Here is a 14,398-nt window from a genome sequence, read left to right on the forward strand (position 1 = left end):
GGGGGAATACATTAGACGCATGTCCTACACCTTGTATAAACAATTTCTCGTTGCTCATATTAGTAGAGGTGGAGAACAGATTGAGATTTACAGAAAATGATGCCCTGTGTTGGGAGCAGTTGTGAGAGTGACATCTTCTTTCTCTAGACCCCTACAAAGATCTAGGAAGCAATTTTGATCAGTGAATGTAGTGCACTAGACAATGGTGGTTTTGCAGGAGTGGGGCATGCAAGTCCACTATAATGGCACATTAGCTGTTGCTACTTCCTATGAAAAGAAATTGGGAAAACCTGACTTCCCCGATCAAAAAAAGGACACTTTCCATATTTTGCCATCCCCAACACACACACCCCACACACACATACACTCCTGCCACGCTGACAGAGTACTGTGAGCAGATAGGGCAATGCTCGTGCAGATTTGAAAAGCACTTTATCAGACTATCTAAGTCTGGCACAAGAACCGAGTTGTTTATCTGATTAGCGTTTGCTGGGGACAGTGGGTCCTGGGGTCCGGGAGCCGGAACTTGAGTGGGTTTCTGACTAGCTGCATTCGGACTACCTGAGAGTCATCATTATTTAAATGAAACCTCGTGCCATGCTCGTTTCCACATCTCCACTCTGACTACATCCAATTGGCCCAAATCCCGAAAGGATTGTTTTACGTAAATCTTGCTGATGTCCATGGGGCCATGGACCTTGGAGCTGGCACTTATCGTATTGGACTGGCACCCTCTTCATTGTCTGAGCGTTATTTTTGTAAATATTGCTTTTAAATTCCCTCAATCGGGGTAGCCCCTTCCAAAGGAGCAGCTTCATACAGCTCGGGTACTCTTATGCCTTAGAGTGCACAGATCCACTAACCAAGAAAGGCTTTAAAAAAAAAATACTGATGTTGTGCATACTAAAACGTATGGCTCCTTAATACCTAACAATCCAGAGCAACAAGCAGACCAGCAATGGTCAGCAGCCCGCCAAAGTTGGCATAACAACCTAGTGTAAATCTGAACAGTCCATAGCAGGAGGCAGGCGGGATGGTGGGGGGATCATCACCGTTAATTCAGCAACAAGTAAACAAGCTTTGCCAAAGCCATGTGTTTGGGCGTTCTGTGACACATGCAGCCTCAAATGCCCCAATAATGCCACCATATGCCTGTTATCGTCACTATATGATAAAATACAACCCCACATCAGAAGTCATTGCTGGAATATGCCATCACAGGTTAAATGCATGCAGCCTCAAACATCCCAATGTGGCCGTTTTAGTCTCAATATGTAATGCAGAAACTCACATGTTCAGGTGCTGGGCACATATATCAAATGCGTCCTGAAATGCCCCCAATGGTCCTCTCATAAGCTTAGTATAGTCCCCATGATAAGATAAAATTAATAATTACGCTTTTTTAAAGCAGTTACTGTTCATAGATAAAATACCTGGTAAGAAAACCCGTCCACCAACAGGCACTACAGGCAACCTTGAATAGTTATCTAATGACATTACAGACTCCTTCCCACTTTTCTTTCAATGCTGCATCAAAAGATAACAGTAAAGTACAGGTAATGAAAAATCACACACACACACACACACACTTCAGGCAAATAAAAAACGTGAGCAAACCCGAGTTCTGTCGAGCCTGGGAGAACTGACACTCTATCTAATTGCAACTAGTGTTCACCTTTCGGGGACAGAAACATGAAGGGAGGAAATGAATGCCATGTAGTTTGTGCTTAACATTATCCCGCTTCTGCAACACATGAGCGGGTGGGTAAAAGGATTAAGCAAACACCAGGGCTGTGCGCTGAATAACAACGGTGCTGGTCCTATACCTAAAGAAAAGACATCAGTGCGGGGAACAACATAGTGATTTGAGGGGAAACAACCAAACGTTCCCCTGCCGAAGGCACAGCAGAGTGCTGGTCACGCAAGGAACTAAAAAGCTGTTTTCCCGTGGATTCTCCAATGTGAGATTTGGCTCAAATTGATTGTATGCAGTGCACTGACGGACTGAACCTGTGGTACATTTCTACTGAGGACTTTGTGCAAATGTATTATGCAGCTGATGCTGTCTGGTAAAACGTAATGGACTAAATGACATATTTGGAGGGATAACGCAAAACACCATGCACTTTTTGTTTAAAGAGGAAGTCGCAAAGTCTTGTTCTACGGTGGGGGTTGCTACTCACCGCCCAGCCAGTTGGAGGAGATGTTCTGCAGCAGGGTGAAGGGCACGCAGAAGAAAGCGATGAGCAGGTCGCTGAGCGCCAGCGAGCAGATGAAGATGTTGGTGACGGTGCGCATGGCCTTGCTGCGGGTGACCACGTAGAGCACCAGCGTGTTGCCGAAGAGCGCCAGCGCGAAGATGAGCGCGCAGAGCAGCACGAAGGCCAGCTTGGTGCGCGGCGGCAGCTCGGTGATGTAGACCAGCGGCTCCAGCTGGAAGCGCTCGATGAACTCTCGCCGTGTCACGTTGTTGTCCCGCAGGAGGCGGGCGAATTGCTCCGGGGTGATGTTCAGGGACTGCATCGGGGAGTGAGGATGTGAGGGCAGCTATGGACTCAGCGGCGGTCTTGAGTGCCCTGATGGCCGAGAACCCCTTCTGTGCCCTGCCCAGAGCACAAGGCATGGTGCCCCATTATTCCACTGGGTGCGCACGTGATGGATTGAGCCTGGGTTGCCTGGTATGTTCCCCGAAGTTCTCCCAATAAACTTTTACTCAGCTAAAATACAATGTAATGGCTAGTTCACGCAACTTTCCATCCCAAGTGACCATTCCATGCTGAGCTAAAGTTAAAAAGCATCGCTGTGTCCTGCCTTATATTAAAAGCCTCAAAGGACGCATTTCTGCAGACCCAATACAGTCCGGAAATGTGCTGCCAAGAAATTGGCGATGTAATCCAAGTACCTGAAAGGTATAAAAAAAAATACAAAAAACTTTGCGAGCTTGTCCACGGAGCTCAATGTCACCGTTGTTCAGTCTTTATTAGTGGAACCGCAGGTTTAACACTGCGCTCCAGCCGCACACGAGGGCTCAGGGGGCGTCCTGAGGCATCCAGTCAGCGCTCGCTGCTTAACCTGCTCCCCCCGCCCCGCCTCCCCACCTTCACCCGGGTGGGCGCAGCTGTAAAACAGCTGATCCTGTCAGCCCCCGAGAGGGCTTCGCTTCCACACGCACCGCTGCCAGAACGAGAAACCTTCTGAGCACTGAACGCGTCTTCGGGCAGTGACGCACTCTGGCTCTCTCACATTAAGCCGAAAACTCGCCCTGAAAGAAGAGCCCAGACCACAGTTACCTGTTAGGTTGTGGACTGGCCAGCACAATGGCTGGCAAGTCTGAACGGTCCGATTATTTAATAGTGCGTATTCTGCATTGATTCTAAATTTAAACGGGCATCTTCGATAACAAAAGACAAAGCAATCAGTCGTGTTGGATATTTGCGATTGCAGCAGTGAACACTCACCGGCTGTTCTACAGTAATTAATAATAGCCCGCCTTCGTGTTTCCTAGAAGTCATAATCAACGGAGTCACGGTCCTGACGGACTTGCTTTTCTTTGCAGCGCTCATCCGGAAGAGCAGCAGGTGGCGCTGTTTCGTCAGTTTGATATTTGCTGACACCTGTGTATTAGCGGCACTTTAACCTTTACGCATTTAATGGAATCAAGAAAAGTTCGGTGCATACACGTACACTTTTGAAATTGCATACGTTTACTGTGAGACTTATATGTGGCATGCATGTTTTTTAATGCAATTCTACTCCTTAACGTGTTTTGTGTTCTTTTTCTCTGAATTATAAAATAAAGGTTGTCTAAATATGTATCGCACCAGCAGCAATTATTAGGTATGGGCAGAGACCATTTTGGAGCTCTCAAAGACCTATCACATACCTATCTCACATGACCTCCGTTAATCGTAGAGTGAGTCTAACTGGCATTTGCACAATAGCTCTCTCCACGGCTCTATTATTGCATAGGCAGGCTGCAGTTAGGTTCTGTTTAATGTAGTCCTAATATTGTACGTGCATCTTCTATCCGGCTCCGGGAACTCACTGTAATTAACGCTGTTATAACTGTTTCAGAGAAGTCAGAAACGTACACTATCCAGCGCAGCTCAGCAGTTCGCCTGACAAAGGTCCGTGTGATTCTTCGTCAGTGTATGTGACTGGATATTTTGTGTGCACGGATATTTTATTGCATATTTCAATTAAGAATGTGGAAAGTATGGCCATGTGAACATTTTTTGATATGGAAGCTTTGATGTAAACTAAATAATAAGTATAAAAAAAGAAATTCTGTGATTTGTCACATTTTTAAGTGTATCTCAGAAGGAATAAGTTGGCGAAGTTGTCAAATTTTACTATTTTACATTGTTTTTATCACTGCGATTGTTTCAAACACTCATGAATTTTTTGTTTATGGCATTTTGTGATGTCCTTTTCATACTCGAAACATGACGTACTGTGATTTATAAAGACCTATTAAGCAGCAGTATCAATGGCAGCTCGTCCTTATCTGCACACCTTCACCATCCTTTCCCCTCACTCTTTGGCCAGCCTCCCTTGGCTCGCCTCGTACCTCCACCTGCGTGGCTAAGAACCTCAGGGTCAATTTTGACTCCACACTTTCCTTCTCCGCCCACATCTCTGAGGTCTCTAAAAAGTCACATTTCCTACTGCACCACCTTAGAGGTACTCTGCCTTTCCTCTGCTTCCCCCAGAAGCTCACTGTCTCCCAAGCTCTGGTTCTCTCTAGGCTGGACTATTGTAACAGCCTCTTTCTAAATCTACCTGCCTCTACTCTCCACCCTCTGCAACTAATCCAGAACAGGACTGCGAGACTTGTCCTTGGTCTCAAGTCCTGGGATTGTATCTCTACAGCTCTGAAATCTCTCCACTGGCTCCCAGTGGACGCTAGGATTCCATTCATTGTCCAGAAGGCTTTCTGGGTCTGGGTCCAAAATACCTTCAACTATCCCTCCGTAAATACCTCCCCTCTCGAGCTCTTTGCTCCTCTACCTCTAACTCCCTCAGGGTCAGTCGTTTTCAAAGAAACGAGCTGGGGGTAGATCTCTGTCTTCGGCTGGTACCTCCCTCTGGAACAGCTTCCCTGCCACTCTAAAACTTGAGGAGAACCATCTCCGGTTCCGAAAGCTCCTCAAGACCTTCCTCTTCGCTTCTGCCTTTGCTCTCCCTCTCCCCTGCTGAACTGCTCTCTTGGCACCGTGCACCTGTCCACCCTCTGTCCCCTGGGCCCAGGTACCTGCTCACCATGCCACCCTTCTGCACTGCCTCCCGGCCACCCCTTGAACTGAGGACCGTATCTGTACCCATACAGTTCCCCACACCCCCATTTTCTTTTTTTTCCTCCACTCATCAGACTTACCCAGTCTGCTGCCTTAAACACAGCACTTTCTGGCTGCACAACCACTGTTTATTGCCTCTATTATCTATTTATTTTTATTTATTATTATTTATATGTTCTTCTCTGTCCGCCCTTTCTACTCTCCATCTTCCATGCACTTTTCCCCTCCCCCTCTCCCATGCACTTGCGCGTTCTCAATGTCACTGGGCCTAGTAAGATCTTTTTGTTCTCCCCTGTTCCCCTTCCTTGCCTTGTCGTGCTCTGAAACACTTGTGTACGAGCTCGATATAAATAAATGATCATATCATATCATCGCTTTATTAGACGTACACTATTAAAGTAAGGGAAAAGGTATTCCCTTGAGGTAAAAATTATTAAGTGGACAGTGAGTATGCAAACTATTTTAGAGATGAATATGCCGGCATGTTTACAACACCTCTCCAAGCAACTCCAAGGCTAGAGTGAGATCCCATGCTAACATGAAGAGTGCTTTCAAGGAAAACTCACTGCTTTAGAAACACTAGGAGCTAAGTTTCGGGGTGTTTGAGTAGAGCGAACACCCTACTGAGTTGAAAAGTTAAAACTGGCCATGCCTCTTGCCACCTGGCTCAATCCTACCACCACCATACTTTCTGGCTAAAGCCACACTCCTGGTCATGCCCTCTCAATCTAGGCCACATTCTGACCATGTCACTTAAAAAATAGGCTATTTCCCAAACAACATCATTTAGGATTTTAGAGTACATCTTCAAGGCACATTTCGAGTTAATCATACCTTACCATGAAGATCCCATTTTGTGGTGTCCAGCAAAGTCCGCAGCAGTGCGATATGGGTTGGCTGCAACCAAAAACCAGGAAACCGTGTTTGAAGTCAATACAAAGACCACATTTTAGGAAATTCTAATCATGGGTATCCGGTCCATGAAAGTTGTCTTGATGTGCATATAGGCAAATGAGCATCTGGGGGGTCTACCCTGCTCCAGGTTTTTCCAATTAATAGACAAGTTTTGAGCAAAGAAAAACAGTTAACTCCTTTAACCACTGTAATTTAAGAATTACTGTGGCAATAAGCCACGAGACTGCGGGCCAATACCGCCCCAGGTAATGCCCCGGGGCCATAGTTACAGGCCGAAGCATAGCGAGGGCCTTAATGAAGCCACGGGGGCATTACCGCAGCCGGTATTGGCCCGCAGTTGAGGGGCTTATTGCCATTAGTACCCCGGCCCGTTAGACCGGGGGACTAATTGCTTTTTTTTCTGTTACGAAACACGTTTCGGAACAAAAACAAAAAATATGTAAAAAAAAATGGCCGCCGGGAAAGGGAGAACGTAGTCTGTTTCCCTTTCCATGGTGGCCATCGGGAGCGGGCGCGCTGGGAACACTCTGTTCCCAGCGCGTCCGCTCCCGAGAAAAGAAGAAAAAAGAAGGTAAGTGGGTTGGGGAAGAAAAAAAAAAAAAAAGGACCGCGGTCTCCGCCGGGGGACGATGGAAACCTCCAGCCATGTGGAGGCTTGGAGCAGGGATGGCCCCGCTCAGAGTCTCCACGTGGCTGGAGGTTTCCATCGTCCCTCACCGAAGACTGTGAGATAGAAGGTAAGTGGGGTGGGGTGGGAGGAGGGAGGAGGAAAGGGGAAACAAAAAAAAATGTCTTACCTGAGTCACCGGCGGGGGACGAGGGAAGCCTCCAGCCATGGGGAGGCTCGGAGCGGGGATTGACCCGTTTTGGGCCTCCTCATTGGCTGAGGGGCTGCCACGCCCCTCGCCGGGAACAGAGTAGCCGGCACGCACGGCGTAAAAGGGAATACCGTGTAGTATGGCTCGCAAATGAGCCAATCACCACACTGTATTCCCGTTGCGCCGCGCGTGCTGGGTACTAATGTACAATATAACCTCTCACATATTTCAGTATGCACCGAGCATGTGTAGCTACACTGTACCTTGCGAATCTGCAAATGTTATAAAGAAACACAAACACAATAGACAACATGCAGTGATATACTGTTTAAGGAAGAATGTATATCTTCCAGTAGCTTCACTGGCAAAAGAAAATGTACATAGATATAGTAGGACAGTAACAATCCTAGGAGGATGAAGGAGGAAGTTCCCCCATCCACGAAACCACATGCAGCGTAAGTAATAATGATATAGGTGAGATATGCTACCCAGGAATAAAGACAACTTCTATGTATTGATGTCAGCACAAATGTTCGGAGACAGCAGAAAAAAGTCAGAACAACCGATTCATACTGGATGCACTTGACAATGGTACTTTGCCGAATCTAAAGAAACAAACATGTCCCTCTTTTGTATTTGATTTGGGTAGGCATTACAAGAGCTGTAAACTCATACTATTTGTTTCCCTTAAGTTTACTGCTGCATGCAAAGGAAAAAGGCTCTAAGTATTTGGTGACATTAAATCTGCATGGAGGTTCTCTAGTGGTAGTTAATTATTGCATGCTGTATGTGAGCACTGGGGAGGTGGTCCATGCAGTGGTTGGGAGAACTAGATATGGCGTTTTGAGCTCTACCATCCTTCCATGCTGTAGGGTATTCTGCATGGAATAATTAATACTGCAGTCAAGGAGGGGGAACTGGCCGCATTGGAGAATTCCTCAAATGCAAGAGTGGCAACAGCCTGTGGGAGAGCTGGAGAAATGTAAGAAATGCTCTGTGGGAGAATTTCAGATAATTAGTGGGTGGCTGTGTAGGGAAAACTAAACAAAAGAATAAAATGCAAATCAAAATTTCACACTTAAAAATAAATATATTAACTATATTCTGTGGAAAGGAATTGAAAGAAACACATGCAATGACATGTTCTAATGGCAGCAGACCATCAACAACAAAACATGTCAAAAAGACACTTTTTACAGTGACTTGAAAGTATACAGTAATCTTGATTAAATGGAGAACAGTAAATCAGCATTTATAAAAAAGTGAACATCAAATTAGGGTCTGCATTGTTTCTAATTTCTTCTTCACAGGACTTAGAATTACCCTTATACAATGAAACATACAGAGACTTAACATGTACATCATTATCTAGAAAAGCCTGATGACCCTGTTTAAAGAACACTTTATATAGTCAGAGCAATCTGACAAATCAGTAACAATCAGATGTGTGGAACATATTGTTTTAGGGCATCACAATTGTTTATTGTAAAATGTACCAAGTCACATCAATGGGAAGGAAACTGGGTTTAGAATGTTACTTCCATTAGTTTGCCCTCTTCATTAATATGTCCAATGAGTATGAAGGGGGTGGGTTAGCGTGATGTCACTTTTGGAGCACTGCTCAATCGCACAGACTATCCAATTAAAAAATATGCAAACCTCAAAAAAGTCCAAACCCCTAGTTTTGATGAATTAATGACTATAAGGTAGAGATGAAAAGAAGAATTGACAAGAATAGAAAGAACAATATAATCGTTTTCTTTCCCTTTTAGATATTTTGCTTGCTGGCAGAGCACTGCGAGAGACGCTCACCTGAAATCTAGCCCCAGTCCTTCCACAGTGAAAAAGGAAGCAGATAGGCCCAATACAGAAGGGGAGCATTGAAGCTGTGGAGGAAAGCTGACATGTCTTCCTAACTTATGACCACCTTTCATAAGAGGGGGAGAATTGAACCAGTCATTAAGAGGGCACCCTCCTGTCTGCGAGAAAAAAACAGATCAAATACATTCTGTGTAAACATAATATTAAGGGGATGATGAGGGAAGATATACTCTAAAAAGGAATTAATTAAATCCCAGCTCTTTTCATTGGTGAAAGTACTCAGGGGGTCTGTACATCGACTGTACATCATAGGACATAAGTAAACATTTCAGAATTGTAAATGCTTCTGAAAACTTTGGATTTGACAAAATAGACCCAAATAGTGTTTATGTTGGGAGATCCGTGACTCCCTCTATTTTCAATGGCCAAGTACAGACTGGGAGCCAAATAACACCACACTCTCTATATGCCTAGAAAAATAATATAATTGAAGTTACTCCCTGGTCACATCACAGAGTATCACAGAGCAGAGTACTGTTATTGGCTCTAAACCACTCAAAGAAAAACCACCACCCACTGCTCCCACTTAAAATGCTAATTGAAAAATGGCAAATGTGCACTTCATACACTTTATTGAAATGGAAATACCATTAAAGGACACCTAACAAATACACACGCTGAATAGACATTTTTCTTTTTGCAAGTGACTTTATTTTAAAGCGCATTGAGGCCACACAAGTGGGGAAAGAGTGCTATACAAATAACCAAATACAATACAATACAATGCATGCAGGAATATCAAGTGACCTGTCCTTAAATTGTGTTTTCTAAAATGCTGTCTCAAATACTGAGATATCCATTGAGTAAAAAGGGGGTGCTTATTTCAGCAAATGCAATGCACACAGATTTAGAGCGGTCAGGATTTCTGGATTTTCTGATTATGTATTTATTTTTTATAAAATGAAAGCTTGTCCTGAATTCTCATTCACTTTTTAACCAATTGTGAACATATGCTCAGGGTAAGTCAATAGTACATATGGTGAACTATGTGCTTTTACAAAAGTCTGTATCTAAGTTACATGCAGCATTGGCAACTGAATTGAACAGTGTATTGTTCATTTATTTTTGTAGTAACCATTCATATCAAGATTTCATAGAGAATGGCAAAGATGTATAATGTGGTTACATTAGACACTCATTTGAATATTTCTTTTTTGTAGATAAATGGGCCTTCTGTGCAGCCTGAATATTTATTGTCCCGAAAGGGAAGGGGCACCGTAGGCAATCAGCACTGTCAAAGAGACATGTCCCAGGTTCATACAAAGAACCTTGTTAAATAAATACAAATTGTGGGTGCCCGATTTGGGGTGGAAAATTCCCCTTACGAGATGTTGCACAATTAAATATCCTGCATATTTGGGGGCTCATCAGGGTTTGTTTTCTGGTATTGATAGTGTCATTGCAACAGAAACCTTTCGAACTCAAGTGCAAGTGAAAGCTTGGTTTTGCCTAGGAATTACATACTGTTGATTCCACTGCCTCACAAGGGGATAGAAGATGTGCACAGAAGTATAGAGTTCAATAGAAAAGTATTGCAGTTCAAATTTGGAGTTAGAAGTGGCTGAGCGACTGAAAACATAGGAGCCCAAAATATTTTCATTTTTCTGTGGATTGAGAATTTTGGAGGTAGATTGCTTCATTTTAAACAGAGAGATATCTGACATAGACATGCCTGCGGTTAAAGCCCATGCTCTTTTATTTGAGGAGGGTTGGGCAGCATCAGGTATTGAATATGTAAGACAGAAATGATGGAGAGTGGCATCTGTGGGTTCAGATATATGGGAAGAAAAGGTCTCTTTAAATCAGTCCCTACAGAGGCTGTATATGACTACAACAATACAAATGCATGTTGTAAATTGAATGCCTCTCTGTAGACCTGTATTTCTACCTTCAATTAATGGGGGGCAGGTGAGCCGACAACGATGCTCAGGTTAAACAATGCCAAGAAGCAACCCAGAAAATTCACAGGAGCTGCAGTGCGCCAAACAATTATGTAATGACAAACTAGAAGACATTTTTGGTTTTTAAGAAACACTGAACGAAATTCAGGTTTCCGTACAGCAACAGCAAAATGGCATTGATGAAATGCAAGCTGAAATAATAACATATTGTAATGCATTGCAGAACTTAGATACATGGTTTTCGAGTCTCCAGGACACATTTAATCAAAGTATACAGGCCCAAAATAAACTTAAGAGCAAATATAATGATAATGGCTGTTAGTCAATATTATGACTCTGAAACAAAACACTGTGGGATTGAAACAAGGAAATAACAAACCAATTCTCCAAAAAGTTGAGTCCCAAACCTGATTCGATCAAATTAATCATACTTTTAGTGCCATGAAATGAAAGAGATCAGCTCACACAAGCATGTCATGCACACATTTATGATAAACAGGAACAGAATAAATTAGGCACATTCAAATGAGGGTGTGAGCATAGTCTCTTCCCAAGAACTAGTCAACATGAAAGTTTAAAATGCGTGCCTGCAAGACCATTTAGAGAAGATATGGACTGACCTGGAACAGGTAGTCCTAAAAGGTCCTATTAAAAAGAAATTATGCAATGACAAGAGAAAAATCATGAACAGTCTAGCGTATTTCAAATTTGCCAGAGTGAGAATGAATTTTTACAACGGGAACTGCAAGCTAAAAAGGAATTGTTAACTTCCCATAGCAAAACACTGGAAGCTAATCAAATCAGTAGGAATGATTTGAGAAAATAATTAGTCCATTGTAAGCAGAAAATGTATGATGAGCTGGAAAAAAAGCTAAAGAAAATATGCCAAGAAGTGAGGGAATATAAAATGGCCATACAGCAGACAACCACAAGAGACAGATGCTTTTGACCGGGGGGATTTGTCCCTTCTGTCAAAGGCCTCATTCCACCTATCTAAAAAGTCCCATGTGCATGCAGAGGAATGTAATATTCTTGAAACCTTTTGAGTACAAGAAGCTGCGAGATTTCTAACATCCCTTTTCCCAAACATTTTTCTGATTAGGAAGGAGAGCAATCCTTATCAAGCATATTGCTTGCCCTTACCAGTGAAATGGGTTGAAGATGGCACATTCAGCAAGTCAGGAGGGAACATGAATGAAATAAGAATACATATGGACCAGAGAAAAAACCTCAAGAATGATTGAGAGACCTAGAACTGCAGAAAATTATTCTGCAGAGAAATCATCTATCGCACTTATCTGAAATAGAAAATCGAAATCTTCAGCATAGGAAGGGCATTTTAAAGGTCTCTTTTAAACAGGGAGACTGAACAGATTCTTCAAATTAGTTCAACATTTTGCTAAAATGCCCACATAATCCTCATGCTGCTACAAAGCAGGAGCCAGCACAATCATTTATCTCCAAAAATTCGGGAGACAGTGGCAAGAGCTATTATTGGTTCAAGGATCGACTATTGCAGCAGCCTATTGATGCAGATTGGGAAGGGAGAAGTGGCGAGATTGCATGTGGTTCAAAATAGTATGATTAGAGCCATAATGGGATTGAAGAAATCTGATCACGTGTCCGATGTCAGCAGAAGCCGCCATTAGGTCCCTATGGAGGCAAGAATTGAGTTTTATCTACTCTCCATCACCTATAAATGCCTGAAAGGATTTTTTCCAGCTAACTTGTCAGATACGCTTACTAAGAAAAAAGAAGTCAAGAACATCAGATCAAAAAATTGCAAGTTTCTAGAGGTTCCAAGGGCAAATTTGGACTTGGTTAAAAAAGTGCATTTTGGGTGGTGGCACCTGAAAGGTGGAATGCAATTCTACTTGACCTTAAAAGATGTGATTCTTTGGAGAGTTTTAAGAAAGCATTGAAACCTTCTTGTTTAGAAAGGTTTATGCAAGTAGTTTAGATGGTGCAGGTAGTGGACTTTGTGTTTGTCCTGTTTTATCATCGCTTTTGGGACTCCAGTTCTGACCGCCCGTATGCCTCCAGGCCACTTGGCTGCACGTTGATAAATTAATAAAATAAAGTAAAGTAAATAACAAAGGTAAAACTGGCACAGTTAAAAGATATACCTCCTCTGTCTTTTGTGGGAAAGTAGTCAGGGAGAAGGCTATGTTCTCAAGAGGGGCGAGAATGTGATTCAGTAGTGACCCAAACAGCAAAGCATAACAGTCTAAAATGAAAGGAATGTCCAATCAAGTTTCTATACACATAGGTATTCTTTAATAAAATATACCATCTTAAAAATAACTAAATAGAAAAGCACTACACAAAACCCACCCCTGAGGAACGAACAGAAAATAACAGAGAATAAGCAAAGATAGCACAATGCAGAACAGAAATGCACCAGGGGTGTAAGGTAAGTAGAAACCACATTGTTCTTTAAAAATTATATGTTTCTCGGATGAAAAAAGAGAATTGGTGACATAGCCTGTCTCTAGAGCCCAGAACTGGACCAAGGGGGCAGTCAATAGTACCCTTTTGCAGTTCTTTGTGGTTCAGCAGCCCAAAACCAGACTTCTGGGTATTGCACAAGTGATCTGATGCCGGGCCCATGCCACCCTCCTGTTGTGTGGTTGTCTCTGGCACAGGGTGTTACCTGCCCTCACAATGAGATCAAAGAAGAGGCATTGCCATTCATGTTACTGTTCTGTCATTTGGCAGGGTCAGCCCATCTGGCCAGAATACATATTTCCTTCCACAGCTGATCTGACTCACAGGAGCTGAAACATGTATGAAGTCAAATTAGACATGTCTGCAATGATCATAAGTAGTGTCATGCACCATGCCTTAACTCAGGCACAGCTTATATTTAGATTTTACCCTGCATTCCTTATGCTCACCATAGCTTTGGTACAGGGGTGCATATATTCACTGCAGCTGCTGCACTACAGAGATGTGGATGTCACTGCAGCTGTCGAATGGACAACTGTAGCATCTGAACCTGCTCTGTGCCAATGGTCGATCAGGTGCTGCTAATCAGGATATTGATGCAGGTTGACACAGATGCCACTATTCATTTGGCATAGAGCTTATGAAAGGGGAATCTGATCAGCAGATTACCCTTCAGAGATGGAACTACCAGCATAATTGTATTATTGAATACAAATAAAAAAATCCAGGTCTTCTACACCTTTGCCAAGTGGCAATCCATCACACTTTCCAGAAAGCACAATGGTGCACAACCAGAGTGAACTTTCTGGAACATGAAATGTCTGCTGAAGGTCTCAATCCTCATAAAAAGAAGGTTGCAGAATGACTCAAATTAATGAACCCCCCAACTATGCATGAACTGTGAAGCCTCCTTGGTATGACCAATTATAGTTGATTGGATTTGATTTATTTATTTATTTGGAGTGGGAGTTGGAGAGTTGAGGGGACCAGGAGAAGGATTGAAAAAGTGTAGAAGGAAGGGAGAGACAGGGTAAAGGGAGAGGAATTAAATGCATTGAGAAATATGCAGAGTACTTTGATCTTTGGTCCATTTATCAAAGGCAAGGGTAAAGTGGGAGTGGGGTTAAGCACAATTATT

General features: G+C 43.1%; 1 protein-coding gene across 1 annotated transcript in view; it reads right to left on the bottom strand.

Annotated features, from left to right (window-relative positions):
• QRFPR (pyroglutamylated RFamide peptide receptor) overlaps nt 1-3,529 on the bottom strand; it is a 716,932-nt gene extending 713,403 nt beyond the window's left edge. Inside the window, exon 1 of the mRNA XM_069631167.1 lies at nt 2,184-3,529. Coding sequence (XP_069487268.1) covers nt 2,184-2,523 — 340 coding nt within the window. The 5' untranslated portion in view covers nt 2,524-3,529. The remainder of the gene's footprint in view (nt 1-2,183) is intronic.
• Between the last annotated feature and the right edge of the window lie 10,869 nt (nt 3,530-14,398).

This window comes from Ambystoma mexicanum, chromosome 6q (genome assembly GCF_040938575.1).
Source record: "Ambystoma mexicanum isolate Mex_15411 chromosome 6q, UKY_AmexF1_1, whole genome shotgun sequence".
In the NCBI taxonomy this organism is placed as follows: domain Eukaryota; kingdom Metazoa; phylum Chordata; class Amphibia; order Caudata; family Ambystomatidae; genus Ambystoma; species Ambystoma mexicanum.